Source organism: Aegilops tauschii, chromosome 7, assembly GCF_002575655.3.
Source record: "Aegilops tauschii subsp. strangulata cultivar AL8/78 chromosome 7, Aet v6.0, whole genome shotgun sequence".
Lineage (NCBI taxonomy): Eukaryota > Viridiplantae > Streptophyta > Magnoliopsida > Poales > Poaceae > Aegilops > Aegilops tauschii.
The window spans coordinates 88,931,078-88,955,028 of NC_053041.3; the positions used below are offsets into that span (position 1 = coordinate 88,931,078).

The 23,951-nt window shown below is 43.1% G+C and overlaps 2 protein-coding genes across 2 annotated transcripts; one reads left to right on the forward strand and one right to left on the reverse strand.

Annotated features, from left to right (window-relative positions):
- The first annotated feature begins 5,610 nt into the window (after window positions 1–5,610).
- Window positions 5,611–10,257, forward strand: LOC109768313 (mitochondrial outer membrane import complex protein METAXIN). Its single transcript, XM_020327047.3, has 6 exons — window positions 5,611–5,907; window positions 7,511–7,860; window positions 7,951–8,027; window positions 8,679–8,739; window positions 9,036–9,201; window positions 9,783–10,257. The coding sequence occupies exons 1-6, from the start codon at window positions 5,727–5,729 to the stop codon at window positions 9,959–9,961; spliced, it is 1,014 nt and encodes a 337-aa protein (XP_020182636.1). The 5' UTR covers window positions 5,611–5,726; the 3' UTR covers window positions 9,962–10,257.
- A 2,150-nt stretch (window positions 10,258–12,407) lies between these two features.
- Window positions 12,408–15,204, reverse strand: LOC109768314 (uncharacterized). The gene is made up of 3 exons (XM_020327048.4): window positions 14,675–15,204; window positions 13,923–14,568; window positions 12,408–12,906 (listed from the first exon to the last, which is right to left on the reverse strand). The coding sequence occupies exons 1-3, from the start codon at window positions 15,041–15,043 to the stop codon at window positions 12,641–12,643; spliced, it is 1,281 nt and encodes a 426-aa protein (XP_020182637.1). The 5' UTR covers window positions 15,044–15,204; the 3' UTR covers window positions 12,408–12,640.
- Window positions 15,205–23,951: the final 8,747 nt, after the last annotated feature.

Below are 23,951 nucleotides of genomic sequence, written 5' to 3' on the forward strand. Positions count from 1 at the left end.
TCTTCGCCTTTTATGGCAGAATCATATTGTCTTTGATATGATCATATGATTGCACCATACGCATATGAATCATGGATATTACATCTAGGGGGCAACATGAATACTAGTGCGACGTCATACATGTATAATCTTGTTTTTATTCGTGTCATATGCTCACATGCCTTTGATATGATTGTTGCATACACAGATCAACCATGTATATTACATTTAGGGGGCACGTTATTAGTAGCCTGACATCGTACGAGTACCATCATGTGATGAGTTGATTAGAGATGTCGTGTTATTATGGTGTACAAGTACAACCACCTCTGGTTTCATGTCCTAATTTGAATTTGGATGCATTTCTTGTTACAACAAAGGGTACATACTTTAATTGTTCATATTTACCATTGTTGATGCTCGAAAAACCATCAATAGGACATTTGCTATGTGGTTGTAGAACTGACTTCAAATATGACAAATGGATTAGATCTTATGCAAGATGTACACAAGATCATCATCCTCACGTTGACATATATATGAGGAGTCAACTAATTGCTCCAGTCTATTAATTTGATTCACACCGGTGAATCTCACACCGAGATGTATTATCACCAACATAAAACCTTCATGTAAGCCAGGAGGTCATATATGGCTCCGCTAAACTTGATGGTGATCAGGCTACTTTGGTTGGTGCCTCCAGATAAGGGCCGCCTGGAAAAATTATGTATTGCAGACAACTCTTATCAAGAGCAGTTGGTGGACGTATCACACACAACTCTAGTTCTGATTGGCGTGTGGAAACTTGTATCCAGAGACAATCATCTTGTCAGCACAACATGAAAACTAGACGCTCCAATATAGAATCACTCTTATAAACTAGACGCTCCAATATAGAATCACTCTTATATACACTTAAGGGGGTTTCACTTAAAAACTACCAGACACTTTCGAGCCATGTCATGGCAACATGATGTAGTCTAGTCTCAGGTGGCGCTTATTGTCGGTCATGATATACATTCTAAGTCACTTCTCATCGCAAAGATCGATACACACCACTCATGGGTTCTTGGTCAAACAAATCGTCGTGTCATCGTTGATGGTGACGTGTTTTTTTCATTCTATACAATGTATTATAGTCAGCAACGGAGAAAAGCCATGCTAAGAGCTAGATTCAAGGTGCACCCATTACATTTCTCATTCCACCATTAATGCTACATTCCCTGCGGTAGTTTCATCCCATCTCTTACCCGCTAAGAGTCATATTATTGTCAACGGAAGCACTGGACTGTGAAAAGCACAAAACATCAATTATCTATTCATGAATTGCTTGGTTACCTACTAATGGCATCATCAACTAGATTGTAAATGCACTAGGATCCAAGTTTCTTAATTTGGACATTTGAGTCAAACACGATAGATGCCCTAGCAAAAGGACTTAGGTGTGGAGCCACCGCAACTAGGTTAGCTCGAAGGGGTTGAACGGGACAAAGGACATAGAGAGTTTTACCCAGGTTCGGCCCCTCTCAATGAGGTAAATGAAGGAAATATGCCCTAGAGGCAATAATAAAGTTGTTATTTATATTTCCTTATATCATGATAAATGTTTATTATTCATGCTAGAATTGTATTAACCGGAAACTTGATACATGTGTGAATACATAGACAAAATGAGTGTCACTAGTATGCCTCTACTTGACTAGCTCGTTAATCAAAGATGGTTAAGTTTCCTAACCATAGACATGTGTTGTCATTTGATGAACGGGATCACATCATTAGGAGAATGATGTGATGGACAAGACCCATCCGTTAGCTTAGTATAATGATCATTAAGTTTTATTGCTATTGCTTTCTTCATGACTTATACATATTCCTCTGACTATGAGATTATGCAACTCCCGAATACCGGAGAAACACCTTGTGTGCTATCAAACGTCACAACGTAACTGGGTGATTATAAAGATGCTCTACATGTGTCTCCGAAGGTGTTTGTTGGGTTGGCATATATCAATATTAGGATTTGTCACTCCGAGTATCGGAGAGGTATCTCTGGGCCCTTTCGGTAATGCACATCACTATAAGCCTTGCAAGCAATGTGACTAATGAGTTAGTTACGGGATGATGCATTACGAAACGAGTAAAGAGACTTGCCGGTAACGAGATTTAACTAGGTATGATGATACCGACGATCGAATCTCGGGCAAGTAACATACCGATGACAAAGGGAATAACGTATGTTGTTATTGCGGTTTGACCGATAAAGATCTTCGTAGAATATGTAGGAACCAATATGAGCATCTAGGTTCCGCTATTGGTTATTGACCGGAGATGTGTCTCGGTCATGTCTACATAGTTCTCGAACCCGTAGGGTTCGCACGCTTAACGTTCGATGACGATTTGTATTATGAGTTATGTGTTTTGGTGACCGAAGTTTGTTCGGAGTCCCGGATAAGATCATGGACATGACGAGGAGTCTTGAAATGGTCGAGAGGTAAATATTGATATATTGGAAGGTAGTATTCGAACACCGGAAGGGTTCCAGAGTGTATCGGGTACATACCGGAGTACCGGAGGGGTTACCGGAACCCCCCAGGGAAAGATATGGGCCATATGGGGCATAGGAGGGAGGCTAACCAGCCCACAAGGGGCTGGTGCGCCCCCCACAAGGGATGAGGTCGAATTGGACTAGGGAAGGGGGCGCCACCCCCCTTTCCTTTTCCTACTCCCTCTCCTTTCCCCCTTTCCCCCTCCATGAGAAGGAAAAGAAGGGGGGCTGAATCCTACTAGGACTGGGAGTCCTAGTAGGACTGCCCCCTTATGGCGTGCCCCCTAGGGCCGACCTCCTCCCTCTTCCTCTCCCTCCACCGACTCAGCCAACCCAGGAGAAGAGGCTCATCCACACTAGGATGTTTTGAGCCCATCACCTTTCCAGAAAAGAGCATCCTCGTCATTGCCCGAAGAAGCCGGACGAAGGCCGCTCAAAGAGAAACGAGGAGCGTGCCGCCAAGAGGGGGAGGGGGAGGAACTAGAGTGATGTTGTCGTGTTGAACTTGCTTAGTTAAAGTAGTTGTGCCATGTTGAACTACTCAGTTTTGTGTTATTGCTACCTATTTTACTATGTTGAACCTATTTGATATGTTGAACTTATTAGATATGTCGATTTGCTATCTATAATGTGTGAGGTCATCATATTTTCATATGCAAACACTATTTGATGTTGTGTGTTTATCTGTTAGTGTCATATTTGTAATTCAAATGGTCAAGTTTTTATAGAAAAATAAGTGAGAGGACCCTACCGCCAGGCACCACGGCGGTAGGTTTTCACAGCTTGCAAATAGGAAAACCTATCGCATGAAACCCCCCATTTTCAGTCACAGAATGTTGATGCGCCTAGCACACCCTACCACCGCTGGTGTGGCGGTAGGGTGTGAAAACCTACCGCAGAAGTAGTTCCGTTTTCTGTCACAGCAAGCTTTCGCCCGCGCAGGCGCACCACACCCTACCGCCACCCCCCTCGACGGTAGCTTTAGCTACCCTACCGCTGTATGCCTCGGCGGTAGGGCAGTTAGGACACGTCAGATCAGAAACGGTAGGTTGACGGGAGCTGCCGTCAACCTACCACCGATGGCCACTGCGGTAGGCTGTTCAACTCTATCGTCATAGACCCTGGCGGTAGAAAAAGGGTCAGATCACGATTTTTTTTGCAACCAGGGTCAGATTATGCAAAACTATAGTTAAAGGGTCAAAATACAAAATTTTGCCGCCATCAAACACTCAATAGATAGCGCTGCTTCTCGCGGCCGGCCACTAATTTGCTGGCCAGAGTTCTTGTCCTTGCGGTGCTGCTGTTACTACTGGTCATAGCAACATCAACCATGTCCAACTTCTACATCTTTGCTCAACATAATAGAAAGGAGAAAGCGGTAAACACAACCTCAAAAGGAGTTTTGATCTATTTATTCTCAAATGTAGCACGATTTCATGCTAGCCAAATAGCCCGATATATAGAAGCCAAACCAATTACGTAAAGTTTTTTTATTCACCGGAATGAAATTATAAAACCACACATAGTATTGCCACAGAGAATTGGGGCAAATATCAGTTCCTAGCACTGCATCGAAATCACTAGAGCCACATGGCTCCGGAATAAAAGACGTTGCGATGACTCCACCTGGTCACAAAAATAATAGGATGGATTGCCAAGCTATTGTCTTTTCCTCATCACTTCCCTAGTTAGAACAGTATCCTGGAGTAGCTCTTCGCTAGTTAGAACAACATCCTGGAGCAACTGCCATAGAAATATTTGTATTTTGAAAGGAGTCTTAGACTCTCAAATCGACTTATAGTTATCCCTGGCTAAATCTTTTTCCAGCCTGCCCTACATAGATTTAGTAGAGACATGATTAGAACTATGCAATTTCCAGATAATGTTATCAGCAAGATCTCTCCTGGGAATTGATGTCGCATCATTTATAGTTGTCCCCATTGGTCATGTAAGATAGGAGACAATCTTCTCTTGAAAGAGGAAGCATGATGGACGCAGAGTTTCCGAGCTCGAGCTCAAATGAGCTCGGGTGAACAGTAAAATCCAAAAAAAACTGAAGAAAAAAATCAAAAAATTTTAAAATTTTCTGTGGTAAACACTGACAAATGTCTTCAGTGCTCACAAAAATTCATCAAAGAATGACATCCGTGGAAGTTGTGGAAAAAAATTGATCCTCCAAAAGTGTTATTTTCGAAAGCATTTCGAAGTGCTGATTTTTTTGCCACGACTTCCAGGAACGTGATTTTATGATCAAATTTTGCATGCACTTAAAACATTTTTCAAAGTTCATCACAGACAAATTCAGATTTTTTTTTTCACTTTTTCTTTTTTCTTCTAATTTTACTGTCCATCGCGAGCTCAAATGAGCTCGCGAGCAGAAGATGACTTTCGAAGCAGGATTGGCAATCTCCTCCTCTCGACAAAATCACCTCCCTCAATACTGCTTCCCGTGGAAAGACACTTTTTATTGGTAACATTTCCGTTGTTAACCTCAATTCCTCTATCCATCAGTGTATACATTTTCAACTTTCGTAATCGACTTCAAACAAGGGGAATCAGTCATTCCAGCTTTAACAGAGGCAACAAAAGAGGCAAAAAAGAATGGTTTCGAGGCAAGTTTTTTTTTTGTTGTTGTTGAGAAGTTTTGAGGGAAGGGTACGAAGTGGAAGTGCACAGACAAAGAAAGAAGAAAGTGAATATTCTTTTTTTTTTTGCGGGGAGAAGAAAGTGAATATTCAGTTAAAAGGATAGTTGAATTCTAGTACAGGTAAGGCTCATACTGTATCTTTGTCGAAGGATTTACCTTTTGATGATCTGTATGCCAGAAAATAACACAATATGTCCCCGCAAAAAAAGGGGAAAAGAAAAGAACAAAATATGAAGTCCAGAAAGTTTCTGCCTTTTTTTTTTGAGTGGTAAAAGAAAGTTTCTGTCTGTCAGACTTTACGGTCGGAAACTCTTTTTCTTCGACAACACGGTGGGAAAGTCCTTCACGGCCGACTCGGCGTCACGCCGTTTGGGCCTGGCTGAGCCCATGAGCCCAAAATCTAACGGAACCGCCGAAAATAAGAAGGGAGCAGGCGGCAGTAGGAGACGACGAGAGGCGCCGCATAAAACTTTTTTTTCCTGTTTCCCCAAGCCCCCCTCGCTGTTTCCCCGAAACCCGAACCAAACCCCTTCCGCAAGCTCCCACCTCCCGGCGATGGCATCGGCGGCGACGGCGGCGGCGGAGTGGGAGGCCGCGGCGCGGAAGACGCTGGTGGCGCGGAAGCCCGGCTTCGGGCTCCCCACCGCCTGCCCGACCTGCCTCCCCGTCCTCCTCTACCTCCGCATGTCCCAGGTCCCCTTCGACATCCACGTCGACTACCGCTTCCCCGACGCCGGTGAGCCTCCGCCCCCGCCTCCCCCGCGCCCCTGTTTCCTCGCGTGGACTGTGTGAGCTTGGATCCCTCTGATCCAAGCACCCCCCGCCTGGGTGTCGTCGCTTAGGATTGAGCCTGAATTGTTGACTGTGCTAGGTTCTGTGTTTGGGTCGCGTGAGAGGATTTTGCTTTGCTTGGCGAGGCATATGTGCTTCGAATCCTTTGCGCTTGAGCTGATGCGTCCCGTGTAGGTCCTCAAGTCTGCACAGATCAGGCATGCTGATCCGTGGGATGCCTGCTCGCCTCTGCATGTCTGGTACTAGGTCCGGATCCAACTTTTAGTGTTCATTGAGGGACTTATCCACTTTGATTAGACAAGTGTGAATGTCGTATAGATGAAATTAAGCAGAAGCGGGTTTCTGAACACGATGAAAAAGCAAAAGTCTGAACCAAATCAAGCAATAGTTGCATAGATAGGTTTGTTTCTTATGAACTGTAGGTAATCCTACCAAGGACCTTACTCACACAATAATGTAGCAGCAGATAACTGAATGTGCTAAGCAGTGCAGTTTCATAGACTGCTGCCTAGCCTGGCTTCGGGCTCTAGTTTTGTAGCTTCAAGCCGAAACTTATTAGCTGTACCAAATGTTAGAATGCTCCGGTTATGTGTTTGTGCAACCTTTTTTGATTTGAGTAGTACATCTTTCGAAAATCCATGCATTGGAGGGGAATTTTTTCGTTTCATATGGGATGCATTCGACTCCTGAAAGATCTACTGAGCCTGTTATTGTTGACATCGGTACTGTATATGGGTATATACTTGGATGAATGGCGCAGCTAAGGTTATTCATGCAAATGACTCGTAATTGCAATGTTATTTATTTGCTGCCAATAAAAAGAAGATGAAATACATCATCATACATCTATCTGGAACATAGCAAGACAATATTCGTCCTAATTCATGAATACATCCTAGAAACTTTATATGCATATTACCTTACCAACTAGGTTAGAGGTGATGACAAAGCGTGGCACCACGTCAGTCGGTGGGTGGCAGCGTGGCGGTGATGGTAATTGAATAATGATAGATTGGAAGCGAATCAGCAGCATACAGGGTTGGATGGCCACCTTTAACTCCATTTGTGTTGCCTCACAGCTTTCCCCTTTCTTTCCCTGTCCTTTCTAGCAATGTTGGCACCAAAGCCGTGGCTGAGCGGGGTCAATGCGATCCACACCCACCAGGGACAGCCCCTGTGCAATCATGCACTAGGCAAGATGTACATAGGTGGGAGAAAACTTGATAGAGGGGAGGCTAGTACCTATCCTTCCCATACTGTGGGGATGGATGGAACTGAAAGAGAGTCAGCAGAAGGATTGAATGATCAGGGGGAGAGCTAGGATATATTCACTATAGCAGCTAATGAGGGGGAAAGAAACTTACCACGGGCCAGGGCCTGCCATCATCAGTACAAAAAAGGGATAAAATATAGACAAAAGAAAGAAAAAATGTCATACCACTATGCTCTTTCTAATACAGTACTATAAACTAGAGACTTGTTTTCCTTCAATTTGCTAAGCATATATACTGCTCTTCTGCCCTTACATCTTAGTCTTTATTCAACAGATCACATACCATATGTTGAATTTGGCGAGTGTGTCGCATTCAACAATGAGAATGGAGGTGTAATTGAGTATCTCAGGGAGGAGAAAATTGTTGACTTGACCTCAAAACACCCAAGTGTTTCTTACTCTGATGTTCTATCCACAAAGGCCATGATTTCGACCTGGCTTGCTGATGCTCTGCAATACGAACTTTGGGTGGCAAATGATGGGGCTCATGGGAGCATTGCACGAGACATCTACTTTTCTGATCTCCCCTGGCCTATTGGAAAGGTACTCCACTGGAAGAAAATTAGAGATGTGAAGCGACTAATGGATATAACAAAGCTTAATGCTGCAGAAAAAGAAGAGGAGGTTACTACTGTGCTCATGACTTTTATATTCCTCATTTTTGGTCACGCACTAGTAGCTTATGGCATACTTGTAATTTCTTGTTTTGAACAGATATACCGGAAGGCTACTGCTGCTTATGATGCTTTATCTACAAAATTAGGGGATCAATCCTTTCTTTTCGACGATAGGTAATACTATTGTTTTTCTTACGTTTTGTTTATATGCAATGTATTTAATTCTATTAGGTTCATATTCTGACACATAAGAGTTATATACGAATTGAAATAGTCTTTTATTTTCTTTTGTAAAGAAAATGGATTACATTGAAAGAGTAAAGCTATCCGAATTCGAATAGTACTCCCTTCGTTCCTAAATATAAGTCTTTTTAGAGATTCCAATAAGGGACTACATACGGAGCAAATGAGTGAATCTACACTTTAAAATATGTCTATATACATCTGTATGTAGTTTGTATTGAAATTTCAAAAAAAGACTTATATTTAGGAACAGAGGGAGTTGAGAAAGAATCGCAATAAATGCAAAGATGAAGCTTGGATACGATCGGGTCCGCCCCCCAGCTGGGAGGCATGTACCTCATCCCAATCAGAAGGAGAGGCTTACCAGGGGGGGGGGTAGGAGTATGAAATGCATAGCAGGCCATCCTTTTTTTGTGGCATGCTCTCTGATTTATGGAAGTCGAATCCCTGCTGCCTCGTTGAAATATGTCCCGAACCACTAGACGATTGACCATTTTGATTCTTTGTGGCTCTTCATATGTTTATCTTAAATTGATGTAACATTTGCAGGACACTAACCATTCTATACTTTGAATTCTGCAGCCCTACAGATGCTGATGCTCTTTTGCTTGGACATGTTCTTTTTGTCCTTAATGCATTACCTGTGAGTTGCCCTCAGCCTTGAATGCTCAGCTTTGCTTCTACCCAAATGAAGCACATTATACATGAACATTCAGTTACAGAATCTAAAACATGAATGCACATTGATATTCAATAATAATCTGCATGTAACCCTGGAACCATGAGTCATGGAGTGCACTTCTCAAATGCATCATATGTTAATAATAAGGTTCTTTGTATGCTTTTTTTTTTTTTGCGTTAACTAGCTGTAAAATACATTGTCCAACCCATGACTTGAGTTGCGTTTTGACTAACTTCCTGGCATGTTCTGCTTCTTAGGCTACATCTATGCTGCGAAGCTATTTGCAGAACTATGATAACTTGGTAAAGTATGCCGAGGATATCAAGGTCCAATTGGTGGAAGTTGGCTCATCATCAGCAGGATCAGCTTCATCTGATATGCCATCATCATCCACGCCCAGGAAAACATCATCTTCTGGACAAAGTAAGTTAATGCATTTCTCTGTTATAGTACTTCAGGCCATAAAGTGCATCTCTACTAGTTCTCATATTTGTTGATTGGTTAATATTGGGAACATGTGCTCCTAGTTATTTATCTGTTCATGGATATAAATATCATTTTTGTTAGTTTCACGTTCTGAGATTCTGTTAACAGCGATTGCTAGTTAAATACTTCATTTGATAAGCTTCCATTGCTGTGTAGTGATTCCAAAGGAGATAGTGTTAACAGGCACTTGCATGTATACTCATTTAGGATACAAGTTGAAAATGAGTATTTTATAGTTATACATTGCTCAGCCCTCGCATACTGCGAGAGCTCCACCAGTGATTGCATAAATTCAATTTGTGGCACATCATGTACAATGAATACTTTTAGGTATACTTTGTATTGGAGACTTTGGCCTAACAATGTTCACTTGAAACGGAGATAAATGAGATGGTAACATGGAGACAAATCCAACCAAAACAATATTCTTTGCCGTTGCACCTCTATATCTCTCTTACATTCTGCACTTTTGAAGCATTTACCGTCTTTTGAGTTCTTATGAACCTGATCTTTTCTAGGCTACAAGCCGAAACCCAAAGCTAAGAAGGAGCGGACAGAGGAGGAGAAGAAATCTAGGCGAAGAACGAAGTACTTCCTCGCGGCCCAACTCATCTCGGTTCTCGCCTTCCTGTCCATCACGGGTGGGGTCGATAGTTCTGCGCTAGACGATGACTATGATATGGATTATGAAGATTAAAACCCTCCCTTTCTTACACTAAAAGAAGATTCTTTCTGAAGGTCTAATACGCCGCAGCGCTGGCTGTGGTGCTTCGGGAATTTGTTTCCCTTTGCTAGTCAGGGGGCGTATGGTAGCTAGGAGGGAAAAATACACTGAGTTGGTTAGCGGCCGGCCGTTCCATGATTGCCGATGTGAAGCATCCATTGCTTCCAAGTTTTGTATGGCTTCATGGAAAGCTACTTGAGCGTCTTTGGAAGTCGTTTTTTTGGATTTGCCCTCTGTCTAACTAAATAATGAGCTTGGTTGGAAGTGAACGTCATTTTTGTTTCTTTTTAAATATGTACTCCCTCCGTAAACTAATATAAGAGCATTTAGATTACTACTTTAGTGATCTAAACGCTCTTATATTAGTTTATAGAGGGAGTACAATTGTTGCTGGTAAGAAAAGAAAATTGCTTTTGCCGCCCCCTCTAGGTTTCCTATCCAGTAACGATGACATGATATTTCCCTCCCGTGTTAAGAGAGTAGGAAACCCGGATGGGGCATTCTGGATCAGAGCAGAGGAATTACCTTGATCGGCATCTTAATAAGGCTGGAACTGGGATTATGTGTCAACATTTTAATGCATTATAAACGGTGTAGCACATCAGATTTTCTTTGGCAAAACCGTGAGCAATTACCTAGTATATTATTTTACTTCAGGTGGTGCATACTCTGGCAAAATCGTCTTTGATGGGTCCCTTGCCTCATAATTTAACCTTCATTCAAAGTATTTTATGGTGGCCTCTGCATTTGATCCGTTCTGTTTCTGGGCCAAACCCTGAACTGAAACAACCATTAGAATAATCATGCAGGCCGACGGCGTTCGTGCCCGTTGTTTAATCAAAAATGCTAACCAGCAAACGTTCGCTGGGAGGGGTGATAAATCGAACGTCTGCTGACTTCTCTGGATAAGACGGTCCTTTTATATCGTGGTTATTAAAGCAACAATAATCAGCTTATTTTCTATTCTCTCTATCCCAACGACACTAGTACATTAGGTTTAAAAAAAGACACTAGTACAGTGTTAAAGACGTTTTTATATTATGGAACGAAGAAAGTACTATATAAACGGATGTTGCGGCGGCCGCATCCGCCTGCATCCCTACATTAGAAGCTTCCGGTAAAGAATCCGCCGAAACAGAGGAGAGGGGCAAGGGGTCACAACAAGAAGAACATCCTTAATGAGCGCAACTTATGGCATGAAGCAAGCAGCAAAGAATGGACAACACGTATTTAGCATGGAGACGGAGGGTGGCCGCTCATGCGTTCCAACTGCTCCTTGTTCCTCTCGGTCGATCACCACCGCACCGCATCACGGGAGGAGACCGGAGGCAGCAAGCCAAGCCACCATCCATGCACGCCCGCACGGTATGCGCAAATTTCACGACGGATTTGTGACCACCAAACCCTGCATTATTTTTCGTTGTTTTTCTTTTTTGTTTTGTACGATGAACTACGTACCAAACCCTGCTTGAATCTCACGCTTGTAGTTGTAGGGCTTTGATTGAGCCACACCTGGAAAATTAGAGGGATAATAAAGAGTTTAAGGACTAGGCATATTCTCACCTGGAATAGTATCACCCAAGAGTTTCCATTAACTCGTATGTACAAACTGTCCGTTTTTAATAACGTATACAATCATTTTTAACTTTAAAAAACTGTCCGTTGTTCTTTTTTTTTTTTGAAACTACTGTAGTGTCAAAAAACGCTGTTATACTATGGAACGGGAGGAGTACATAATTGATGCTAATTATGTGCGTGCGGACTATCATGTTTCCAGCTGGATCTGTGCCACCAAAAGTTTTTCTTTTCATTCAAAAAGGTTCTTTTGCTAGACTATGTTTCGGTTAACTCGTGTGCACAAACTGTAGCGCATATTCTTCTTCGAACTTCAGTTGATGCTAATTATGTGTGTGTGATGTTAACTTTTCATGGATGCTCTCGCACGTTCAATTAATTAAGCTAAACCAGTCTTAATTCGTAGCGGAGACTATGAGACTTGCAGGTTCGTGTGCGTGCGTATGTGTGGCAGCAGGCTATGCTTATTATGCTTTGTATCTCTTTGATGTTACATTACAAAGTTAATAAAACCGTCATTTTTCGAAGAAGAAAAATGGCATAGAGTCCACGCCAAAGTTGAATGCGTTAGGCGTTTCTTCTAATCTTTATTTCTTATCCCTACACATGTTTCAACTTGGAGACACTCGAACTCATAACGTCGGTTTAGACATAAAAAGTCTTAGCTGTTTTTTCTTCAGGGAAAAAAATTCGATAAGTATTGAAGATCCTTGTGAAAATTTGGTTGAATTGTATGGAATGGCTTATTTCGGGTCATCATAACCGAAAGGAAGTCAAATGACATGGAACATCTTGCTCCATGATCCGCGTAAACAACTTTTGATCACGCGGTTGTGTCTGGGCCTTTGGATCTAACTTTTTGGATGATTATTTAAACTCTTTAATAAAGAAAGTTGTATGTCTCGCCCGCAGAGGCACAAGGTTTATCCTCCATTTCGATCAAAAGAAAGAAAGGTACTTAAAGACATCCAAAAAGGTTGCATCAAAACAGACTCCTCATAATGGTTTTGCTTGTCAAGATCACCACATATATAACGCCTCGAGTCCTGATTATGATGTGAGGTAGATCGATCTTTGTCAGCAGATGCCGGACATGTTGTTCCACTGGCAGGCACCGTCGAGGACCCAGTCCTGCTCCGATGAGATGACCGGGAGATGATCCACGTTGAGGTTGACGTTGTGGTCGTCGCTGCCATGCTGGGAGATCGAGTTGCCGGAGTGGTTGGTCACCATGGCCGGTGGTGCGGGCTCCGTCATCGGGAAGGCCTTCGGTATAATCATGTCGAACAGTGTGCCGATGTCATCATCATCTTTGAGTAGTTCACCCTCCGATTTGTTGCCACCTGGATGAAGCTGAACTAGTTAGAAAAACAGCCATGATCTATCTAGCTAACACATATGTAATCAATTTCCTCAAAAAGAAAACAAAATGTAACCATTTCTTCCCTAATGCATTATATATTTCGTGCTAGTTGGAAGCTGAGGTGTTCAAATTAAATACTACTCTGATTTGATTCTGTCCTGCACTACCAAAGCTAGCAAGATCGATCATGAGCCTGTCTAGTAAATCTCCTGAAAGTAGTGCTAGCTAGATATGACCACGTTTACACTGATTGATTGGTTATGTTAATTTGGGAATTATATATAGAAGTAACATGACGTGTTGCTACGGGAGCTAACCAGCAATGATAAAACAGCAAAACAGGAGCATGAATCTGCATCGGATTGGATTAGGTATGTAGTAAAGCAGTACAATTGGAGAAGGAAAAAGGGAAAGGGAAATAATAAAGGCAATAAAGTACTTGGCAAAATATATAAAGCAAACGTAATCATCGAACAAAGATTAAAAGTAGTCACTGTCTTGCAAGGACTAACTAAAGATATATATCCTATGTACTATCAAAAGTAGCACCTGCAGCCTGCACTTGTGTACTAACCTTAAAACTATCAATCAAAACAAAAAGGTTATTTCTCAGATTTTGTCCAACTCCTAATAGCAATACACATGATGCATACTAGGTGTGGAAATCCTTTAGTTACCTTAACATAAATAATTTTCCTAATGAAAACAAACTGAACTGTAAAGTTCTAGAATAATCCAGCTAGTCTTGTTTTGCTTTTCAAGAAGTAGGTAGAATTTGGCAAGAAAAAAATATATAGTGTTTTTTTAGGAGAAACAAATGGAGAATTTGGAAGCCCGAACAAAAAGGTTTTCGTCTGCTAATCTATGCTTCACATCATAATCATGACCATGTTTTTTGTTCTCTTCTCCAACAAAGCAACAAATTAAAAAAAGGTTCGGATGCTTCCGAGGAATGGAAAATGTGAGAAATGCTTCACGCGCGACAGCACCACTCACCACTGGCGCCGTCCTGCTCGGCGTGGCCGCTCACGTGCCTCGGCGGCTCGATCTTGATGGCATCATGCAGCTCCTGCAGCATCGCCTCGAGGTTCTGCTGATCCTCGCCCAGGCCGCCGCCGTTGCTGTCTGTGGCTGCGACTGCGGCCGGTGACGCCGGGCGCAATTGGCATGAAGGGAGCTCCACCTTGGCCCCCGGAGACGGAGAGAGAGGAGTGAACCGAGTCCGGTCGCCGCCGGGCAGGCGGTGGCCCAGCGACAGCTCCGGCGTCGTCGGCGACACGGGCGATGAATGCGGAAACTGGAAGTAGCGCGCGTTGCGTGCGAACGACGGCTTCACCCACGGGGAAGACGGCGCGGAGAAGGGCGTCTGGGAGAGGAACTGCACCGGCCGGTTGGCCATGGCGAGCTGCCCGGCAAGGTCCAGCGGCGGCGGGCGGGCGCTCGTGTACCCCGCATCGGTGGCGTCCAGGACATTGCCGCCTGCTGATTGCTGCGGGGGCGAGAAGTCGGCGTACCGGCAGCGCTTGGTGATCGCGAGCTGGAGCTGCACCTCCGGCGGGTACATGGGCAGACCAGCGCGCTGCCTCCGCTTGGCCCTCGTGTTCCAGTAGTTCTTGATCTCGTTGTCCGTCCTCCCCGGCAGCTGTTGACGTACGAGCACAAGCATCAAGAGTCAAATTCGACAAATCTGCCATTAATGGAGCGTTGGAGATCTAAAGGGGTAGGGATGGAGGAATGCTGATGCTTACATGGGTGGCCATGCGGGCCCACTTGTTGCCGAGCTGGGCGTGGAGCTGCGCGACGAGGAGCTCCTCGTCCGGCGAGAAGGCGCCCTTCTTGAGGTTGGGGCGGAGGTGGTTGGTCCAGCGCAGCCGGCAGCTCTTGCCGCAGCGCAGGAGCCCGGTGATGCGCTGCACGGCGTTCCAGTTGCCCTCGCCGTGCTGCCGCACGTGGTTCACCAGCAGGGCGTCTTCTGCCGTCGTCCACGGCCCCTTCTTCAGCACCACCGGCGTGGCCTCCTCCTCCCCCTCTTCCCCCTGCTCCACCTCCTCATCAAGATTGTCTGCCGCCGCCGCCGCCGCCGCCACCTGCTCCTCCTCAAGTGATGTCGCGTCCATAGGCGGCGCCAGGGAAGGACGGAGGAGGTAGAAAGATACGGTTGTTTGTTTGGGGGGAAGGTGGCAGGGAGTGGGGAGGAAGGGGGCGGATGAGGGTAGATTTAAGCCAAAGTTTGCTAAAAATGGAGGGGCAGGGGTTTTCGGTTTGTGTGTGGTTTGCAAGTGGTTTTTAAAGGCGAAAGAACGGTGACACCGTAGTGGCTATCTATGCTCACCGTATTTCTGTTTGGGTTCCCTTTTTAAGCATGGATTTTCCACATCCAGCTGGACGTTCACGGACTTATCTTGATCATCTGTTTGTTACGCATCCGACAACAAATATAATATTCATGCATTTACGATTTAAGATTTCAGCATTTAAGCAAAGTCATAGTTATCTTGATCATCTGTTATGCATCCGATAACAAATATAATATTTAGGCATTTACGACTTAAGATTCGAGAACTTAAGCAATTGAGCCAAATAGTTACCTTTGATCATCTGCTACGCATCCGACAACAAATATAATATTTAGGCATTTACGACTTAAGATTTGAGTACTTAAGCAATTGAGCTCAATAGTTATCTTGAATCATATGCTACGCATCCGACGACAAATATAATATTTAGGCATTTACGACTTAAGATTCGAGAACTTAAGAAATTAAGCCAAATGATCATCTTGTTACGCATCCGACAACATAGTAATATTTAGGCATTTACGACCGAAGATTTGAGCACTTAAGCAATCAAGCCACCGCTATCTTGATCATCTGTTACACATCCAACAACGTATATAATATTTAGGCATTTACGACCGAAGATTTGAGCACTTAAGTAATCAAGCCACCCTGTTAAGTTATATCTTGATCATCTGTTATGCATCCGACAAAAAATATAACATTTATGCATTTACGACTCAAGATTCGAGCACCTGAGCAATCAAGCCACCCTATTAATAGCCCCGATTCGGCAACCCGGTAAAATAGTTTTAAAAACCGGACCGGCGGTCGACTGGTGAGACTATCAGTTTCGATTTTCACCGATTCAACTGTTGCTGCTTTTTTCTCATCATGTTTACCATGGAAGCCACAAGAGAGATGTCTTGTAGCCAAGAAATGACAAGGCCACCATAAGATATGGATCCAATACATAGATCACAATAAATACTTTGAGTGGACATTAGGTTATGAGGCTAACATTTCCACACCAGGAATTGAATATAATAGAAGAAACATAAGCAATTATTTTGGTGGAAGACCCTTATTAATCGAACTTCAGCTAACACTACTACAAAAATGTCTATTGGATAATCCATTGAAGACGATTTTGCCAAATATGAATCACATTTAAGACAAAGTTTGCTAAAAATGGAGGGGCAAGGGTTTTAGGTTTGTGTGCTTTGCAAGTGGTTTTTAAAGGTGAAAGAACGGTGACACTGTAATGCCTATCTATGCTCACCAAATTTCTATTTGGGGTTCTCCTTTTGAGAATGAATTTTTCGCACCCAGCTGGACGAGTTATCTTGGTCATCTGTTATGGAACCATAGGATCGAAAGTATGTCTAGAGGGGGGGAGGGGGTGGTGATTAGACTACTTGACCAAATAAAAACTTATCATTTTCTCAATTTTAGTTGTAGGAAATTTTTAGCAATTCTACCAAGTCAAGTACACCCTACACATGCAAGTCTAAAAGTTGAACTACGGAAAGTAAAGACTTTGCATATGAACATAAAGGAGGAATCGAAGGGATCAAACGTAATGAAGACATGATGATTTTTGTCGTGGTTTTGACAGGTGGTGCTATCGTACATCCACGTTGACATAGACTTCAACCCACGAAGGGTAACGGTTGCGCGAGTCCATGGAGGGCTCCACTCATGAAGGGTCCATGAAGAAGCAACCTTGTCTATTCCATCATGGCTTACGCCCATGAAGGACTAGTCTCACTCGGGTAGATCTTCATGAAGTAGGCGATCTCCCTGCCCTTACAAACTCCTTGGCTCAACTCCACAATCTCTTGGAGGCTCCCAAGTGACACCTAACGAATCTAGGAGACTCCACTCTCCAAAAGGTAATAGATGGTGTTGTTGATGATGAACTCATTGCTCTTGTGTTTCAAATGACAGTCTCCCCAACACTCAATCACTCTCTCACAGATTTGGCTTTGGTAGAAGAGGGGATTGAATGGAAAGCAACTTGAGAAAGGCTAGAAATCAAGGTTCAATAGTTGGATTGGAATCTCTTGATCTCAACACATGAGTAGGTGGTTCTCTCTTAGAAAATGAGTAATGGAAGTAGTGGTTCATTATGATGGCTCTCTCTTGAGAGTAGGTGGTGGTGGAGGGGTATATGTAGGCAGCACCAAAAATCCAACTGTTACAAGTCTTTGACCCAACTCGGTGACACCGATATGAAAATCTCGGTGAGACCGACTAGTGCAAAATACTTGACCGTTAGGTTCGGTGAGACTGAACAGAACGACTTGGTGTGACCGAAGTGCAATGGCTAGGTCAAGACTTCATTTCGGTAGTTCCGATCATTTCAACTCGGTAATTCCAAAATGGAACAACTTTACTACAGAAACTTGGTCAGGCCATCTTGATGGGACCGAGATCCATATCGGTTGTACTGAAACGTTAGGGTTTGGCATGTGGCAATGTATGGGGTCATCTCGATGGGTCCGGATTGGAAGATTTCGGCGGGGCCAAGATGGACTTTTAGGGTTTTGGATAGATGTGATGTGGATAAGTGGTTGAGGATTTTGGAGAAATATCACTAAGCACTTGAGCTATTGAGTCATGATCAAAACCTCATCCCCTTTTAATAGTATTGGCTTTCCTATGGACTCAATGTGATCTTGGATCACTTAACCAAAAATGTAGAGTCTTGGGGCTGTGCTAATCCCGTCCTTAGCATTTTGAGGGGTCCATAATCACTAGTCCTTGCCATGCCAATCATTAATCTTCTCTGAAATCTATTATGAATGAGCACTAGATCAATGACCTATATGTTGTTATTAATTACCAAAACCACTCGCGGATTAGTTGCACTTCCAGGAACCAAAAACAAAAATAATATTTAGGCATTCACGACATGAGATTTGAGCACTTAAGCAATCAAGCACCCTATTGATACCCCCGATAAAGCAACCTGCCGATATAGCTTTAAAAACCGAACTGGTGGTTGGCTGGTGAGGCTATCTCATTCTATGCATTTTAAAACCTATACCACAAATAAACTAAACCAAACCAATTTTACGGTTTTATGGTTTCTGGGTTCGGTATGGTCATTACTTGGAAGGCCAAAGGAGAATCATAATTTTATATTGACCAAGTGGATATTCAAGAACAAGCAAGACACTCATGGTCAAGCGGTTCACAACAAGGCAAGATTGGTGGCTCAAGGTTTCACCCAAGTCAAAGGTGTCGATTATGGTGAAACTTTCGCTCCCATTGCTCGCGATGAATCTATTCGCATGTTTCTTGCATATGCATTGCACCATAACTTTTAGTTGCAACAAATGGATGTGAAGAGTGCATTTCTTAATGGTTCCCCAAATGAATTGGTGTATGTCAAACAACCTCCGGGGTTCAAGGATCCCAAGTTCCCCAACCATGTCTATAAACTCCATAAGGCGCTCTACGGCCTCAAGCAATTGACGGGGAACGTAGTAATTTCAAAAAATTTCCTACGCACACGCAAGATCATGGTGATGCATAGCAACGAGAGGGGAGAGTGTTGTCCACGTACCCTCGTAGACCGACAGCGGAAGCGTTATCACAATGCGGTTGATGTAGTCGTACGTCTTCACGATCCGACCGATCAAGTACCGAACGCACGGCACCTCCGAGTTCTACACACGTTCAGCTCGATGACGTCCCTCGAACTCCGATCCAGCCGAGTGTTGAGGGAGAGTTTCGTCAGCACGACGGCGTGGTGACGATGATGATGTTCCACCGACGCAGGGCTTCGCCTAAGCTCCGCAACGGTATTATCGAGGTGTAATTGGGTAGAGGGGGGCACCGCACACGGCTAAGAGATCTCAAAGATCAATTGTTGTGTCTCTGGGGTGCCCCCCTGCCCCCGTATATAAAGGAGCAAGGGGGAGGCAGCCGGCCAAGGGGAGAGGCGCGCCATAGGGGGGAGTCCTACTCCCACCGGGAGTAGGACTCCTCCTTTCCTTGTGGGAGTAGAAGGGAAGGGGGAAGGAGAAAGAAGGAAGGGTGCGCCCCCTCCCTTAGTCCAATTCGGACCAGACCATGGGGAGGGGTGCGGCCACCTTTTGAGGCCTTTCTCTCCTTTCCCGTATGGTCCATTAAGGCCCAATACGAATTCCCGTAACTCTCCGGTACTCCGAAAAATACCCGAATCACTCGGAACCTTTCCGAAGTCCGAATATAGTCGTCCAATATATCGATCTTTACGTCTCGACCATTTCGAGACTCCTCGTCATATCCCCGATCTCATCCGGGACTCCGAACTCCTTCGGTACATCAAAACTCAATAAAACTGTCATCGTAACGTTAAGCGTGCGGACCCTACGGGTTCGAGAACTATGTAGACATGACCGAGACACGTCTCCGGTCAATAACCAATAGCGGGACCTGGATGCCCATATTGGCTCCCACATATTCTACGAAGATCTTTATCGTCAGACCGCATAACAACATACGCTGTTCCCTTTGTCACCGGTATGTTACTTGCCCGAGATTTGATCGTCGGTATCTCGATACCTAGTTCAATCTCGTTACCAGCAAGTCTCTTTACTCATTCCGTAACACATCATCCCGCAACTAACTCATTAGTCACAATGCTTGCAAGGCTTATAGTGATGTGCATTACCGAGTGGGCCCAGAGATACCTCTCCGACAATCGGAGTGACAAATCCTAATCTCGAAATACGCCAACCCAACAAGTACCTTTGGAGACACCTGTAGAGCACCTTTATAATCACCCATTTACGTTGTGACGTTTGGTAGCACACAAAGTGTTCCTCCGGTAAACGGGAGTTGCATAATCTCATAGTCAGAGGAACATGTATAAGTCATGAAGAAAGCAATAGCAACATACTAAACGATCGGGTGCTAAGCTAACGGAATGGGTCAAGTCAATCACGTCATTCTCCTAATGAGGTGATCTCGTTAATCAAATGACAACTCATGTCTATGGCTAGGAAACATAACCATCTTTGATTAACGAGCTAGTCAAGTAGAGGCATACTAGTGACACTCTGTTTGTCTATGTATTCACACATGTATTATGTTTCCGGTTAATACAATTCTAGCATGAATAATAAACATTTATCATGATATAAGGAAATATATAATACTTTGTTATTGCCTCTAGGGCATATTTCCTTCAGTCTCCCACTTGCACTAGAGTCAATAATCTAGTTCACATCGCCATGTGATTTAACATCAATAGTTCACATCACCATGTGATTAACACCCATAGTTCACATCGTCATGTGATCAACACCCAAAGGGTTTACTAGAGTCAGTAATCTAGTTCACATCGCTATGTGATTAACACCCAAAGAGTACTAAGGTGTGATCATGTTTTGCTTGTGAGATAATTTTAGTCAACGGGTCTGTCACATTCAGATCCGTAATTATTTTGCAAATTTCTATGTCTACAATGCTCTGCATGGAGCTACTCTAGCTAATTGCTCCCACTTACAATATGTATCCAGATTGAGACATAGAGTCATCTGGATCAGTGTCAAAATTTGCATCGACGTAACTCTTTACGACGAACTCTTTTTGTCACCTCCATAATCGAGAAACATATCCTTATTCCACTAAGGATAATTTTGACCGCTGTCCAGTGATCTACTCCTAGATCACTATTGTACTCCCTTGCCAAAATCAGTGTAGGGTATACAATAGATGTGGTACACAGCATGGCATACTTTATAGAACCTATGGCCAAGGCATAGGGAATGACTTTCATTCTCTTTCTATCTTCTGTCGTGGTCGGGCTTTGAGTCTTACTCAATTTCACACCTTTGTAACACGGGCAAGAAATTCTTTCTTTGACTGTTCCATTTTGAACCACTTCAAAATCTTGTTAAGGTATGTACTCATTGAAAAAACTTATCAAGCGTCTTGATTTATCTCTATAAATCTTGATGCTCAATATGTAAGCAGCTTTACCGAGGTCCTTCTTTGAAAAACTCCTTTCAAATACTCCTTTATGCTTTGCAGAATAATTCTACATTATTTTCGATCAACAATATGTCAATCACATATACTTATCAGAAATGTTGTAGTGCTCCCACTCACTTTCTTGTAAATACAGGCTTCACCGCAAGTCTGTATAAAACTATATCCTTTGATCAACTTATCAAAGCGTATATTCCAACTCCGTGATGCTTGCACCAGTCCACAGATGGATCGCTGGAGCTTGCATATTTTGTTAGCACCTTTAGGATTGACAAAACCTTCTGGTTGCATCATATACAACTCTTCTTTAATAAATCCATTAAGGAATGCAGTTTTGTTTATCCATTTGCCAGATTTCATAAAATGCGGCAATTGCTAACATGATTCAGACAGACTTAAGCATAGATACGAGTGAGAAACTCTCATCGTAGTCAACACCTTAAACTTGTCGAAAACCTTTTGCGACAATTCTAGCTTTGTAGATAGTAACACTACTATCAGCGTCCGTCTTCCTCTTGAAGATCCATTTAATCTCAATGGCTTGCCGATCATTGGGCAAGTCAATCAAAGTCCATACTTTGTTCTCATACATGGATCTCATCTCAGATTTCATGGCCTCAAGCCATTTTGCGGAATCTGGGCTCACCATCGCTTCTTCATAGTTCGTAGGTTCGTCATGGTCTAGTAACATAACCTCCAGAACAGGATTACCGTACCACTCTGGTGCGGATCTTAATCTGGTTGACCTACGAGGTTCAGTAATAACTTGATCTGAAGTTTCATGATCATTATCATTAACTTCCCCACTAATTGGTGTAGGTGTCGCAGAAACTGGTTTCTGTGATGATCTACTTTCCAATAAGGGAGCAGGTACAGTTACCTCATCAAGTTCTACTTTCCTCCCACTCACTTCTTTTGAGAGAAACTCCTTCTCTAGAAAGGATCCATACTTAGCAACGAATGTCTTGCCTTCGGATCTGTGATAGAAGGTGTACCCAACTGTCTCCTTTAGGTATCCTATGAAGACACATTTCTCCGATTTGGGTTTGAGCTTATCAGGATGAAACCTTTTCACATAAGGATCGCAACCCCAAACTTTAAGAAATGACAACTTTGGTTTCTTGCCAAACCATAGTTCATACGGTGTCGTCTCAAACGGATTTAGATGGTGCCCTTTTTTTACGTGAATGCAGCTGTCTCTAATGCATAATCCCAAAAGGATAATGGTAGATCGGTAAGAGACATCATATATTGCACCATATCTAATAAAGTACGGTTACAATGTTCGGACACACCATTACACCGTGGTGTTCCAGGTGGCGTGAGTAGTGAAACTATTTCACATTGTTTTAACTGAAGGCCAAACTCGTAACTCAAATACTCTTCTCCATGATCAGATCGTAGAAACTTTATTTTCTTGTTACGATGATTTTCCGCTTCACTCTGAAATTATATGAACTTTTCAAATGTTTCAGACTTCTGTTTCATTAAGTAGATATACCCATATCTGCTCAAATCATCTGTGAAGGTCAGAAAATAATGATACCTGCTACGAGCCTCATCGGACCACATACATCTGTATGTATGATTTCCAACAAATCTGTTGCTCTCTCCATAGTTCCGGAGAACGGCGTTTTAGTCATCTTGCCCACGAGGCACGGTTCGCAAGCATCAAGTGATTCATAATCAAGTGATTCCAAAATCCCATCAGTATGGAGTTTCTTCATGCGCTTTACACCAATATGACCTAAACGGCAGTGCCACAAATAAGTTGCACTATCATTATTAACTTTGCATCTTTTGGCTTCATTATTATGAATATGTGTATCACTACGATCGAGATCCAACAAACCATTTTCGTTGGTGTGTATGACCATAGAAGGTTTTTTATTCATGTAAACAGAACAACAATTGTTCTCTAACTTAAATGAATAACCGTATTGCAATAAACATGATCAAATCATATTCATGCTCAACGCAAACACCAAATAACACTTATTTAGTTTCAACACTAATCCCGAAAGTATAGGGAGTGTGCGATGATGATCATATCAATCTTGGAACTACTTCCAACACACATCGTCACCTCGCCTTTTACTAGTCTCTATTTATTCTGCAACTCCCGTTTTCGAGTTACTACTCTTTAGCAACTGAACCAGTATCAAATACTGAGGGGTTGCTATAAACACTAGTAAGTACACATCAATAACATGTATATCCAATATACCTTTGTTCACTTTGCCATCCTTCTTATCCACCAAATACTTGGGGCAGTTTCGCCTCCAGTGACCAGTCCCTTTGCAGTAGAAGCACTTAGTCTCAGGCTTAGGTACAGACTTGGGCTTCTTCACTTGAGTAGCAACTTGCTTGCCGTTCTTTTTGAAGTTCCCCTTCTTCCCTTTGCCCTTTTCTTGAAACTAGTGGTCTCGTCAACTATCAACTCTTGATGTTTTTCTTGATTTCTACCTTCGTCGATTTCAGCATCACGAAGAGCTCGGGAATTACTTTCGTCATCCCTTGCATACTATAGTTCATCACGAAGTTCTACTAACTTGGTGATGGTGACTAGAGAATTCTGTCAATTACTATTTTATCTGGAAGATAAACTCCCACTTGATTCAAGCGATTGTAGTACCCAGACAATCTGAGCACATGCTCACTAGTTGAGCGATTCTCCTCCATCTTTTAGCTATAGAACTTGTTGGAGACTTCATATCTCTCAACTCGGGTATTTGCTTGAAATATTAACTTCAACTCCTGG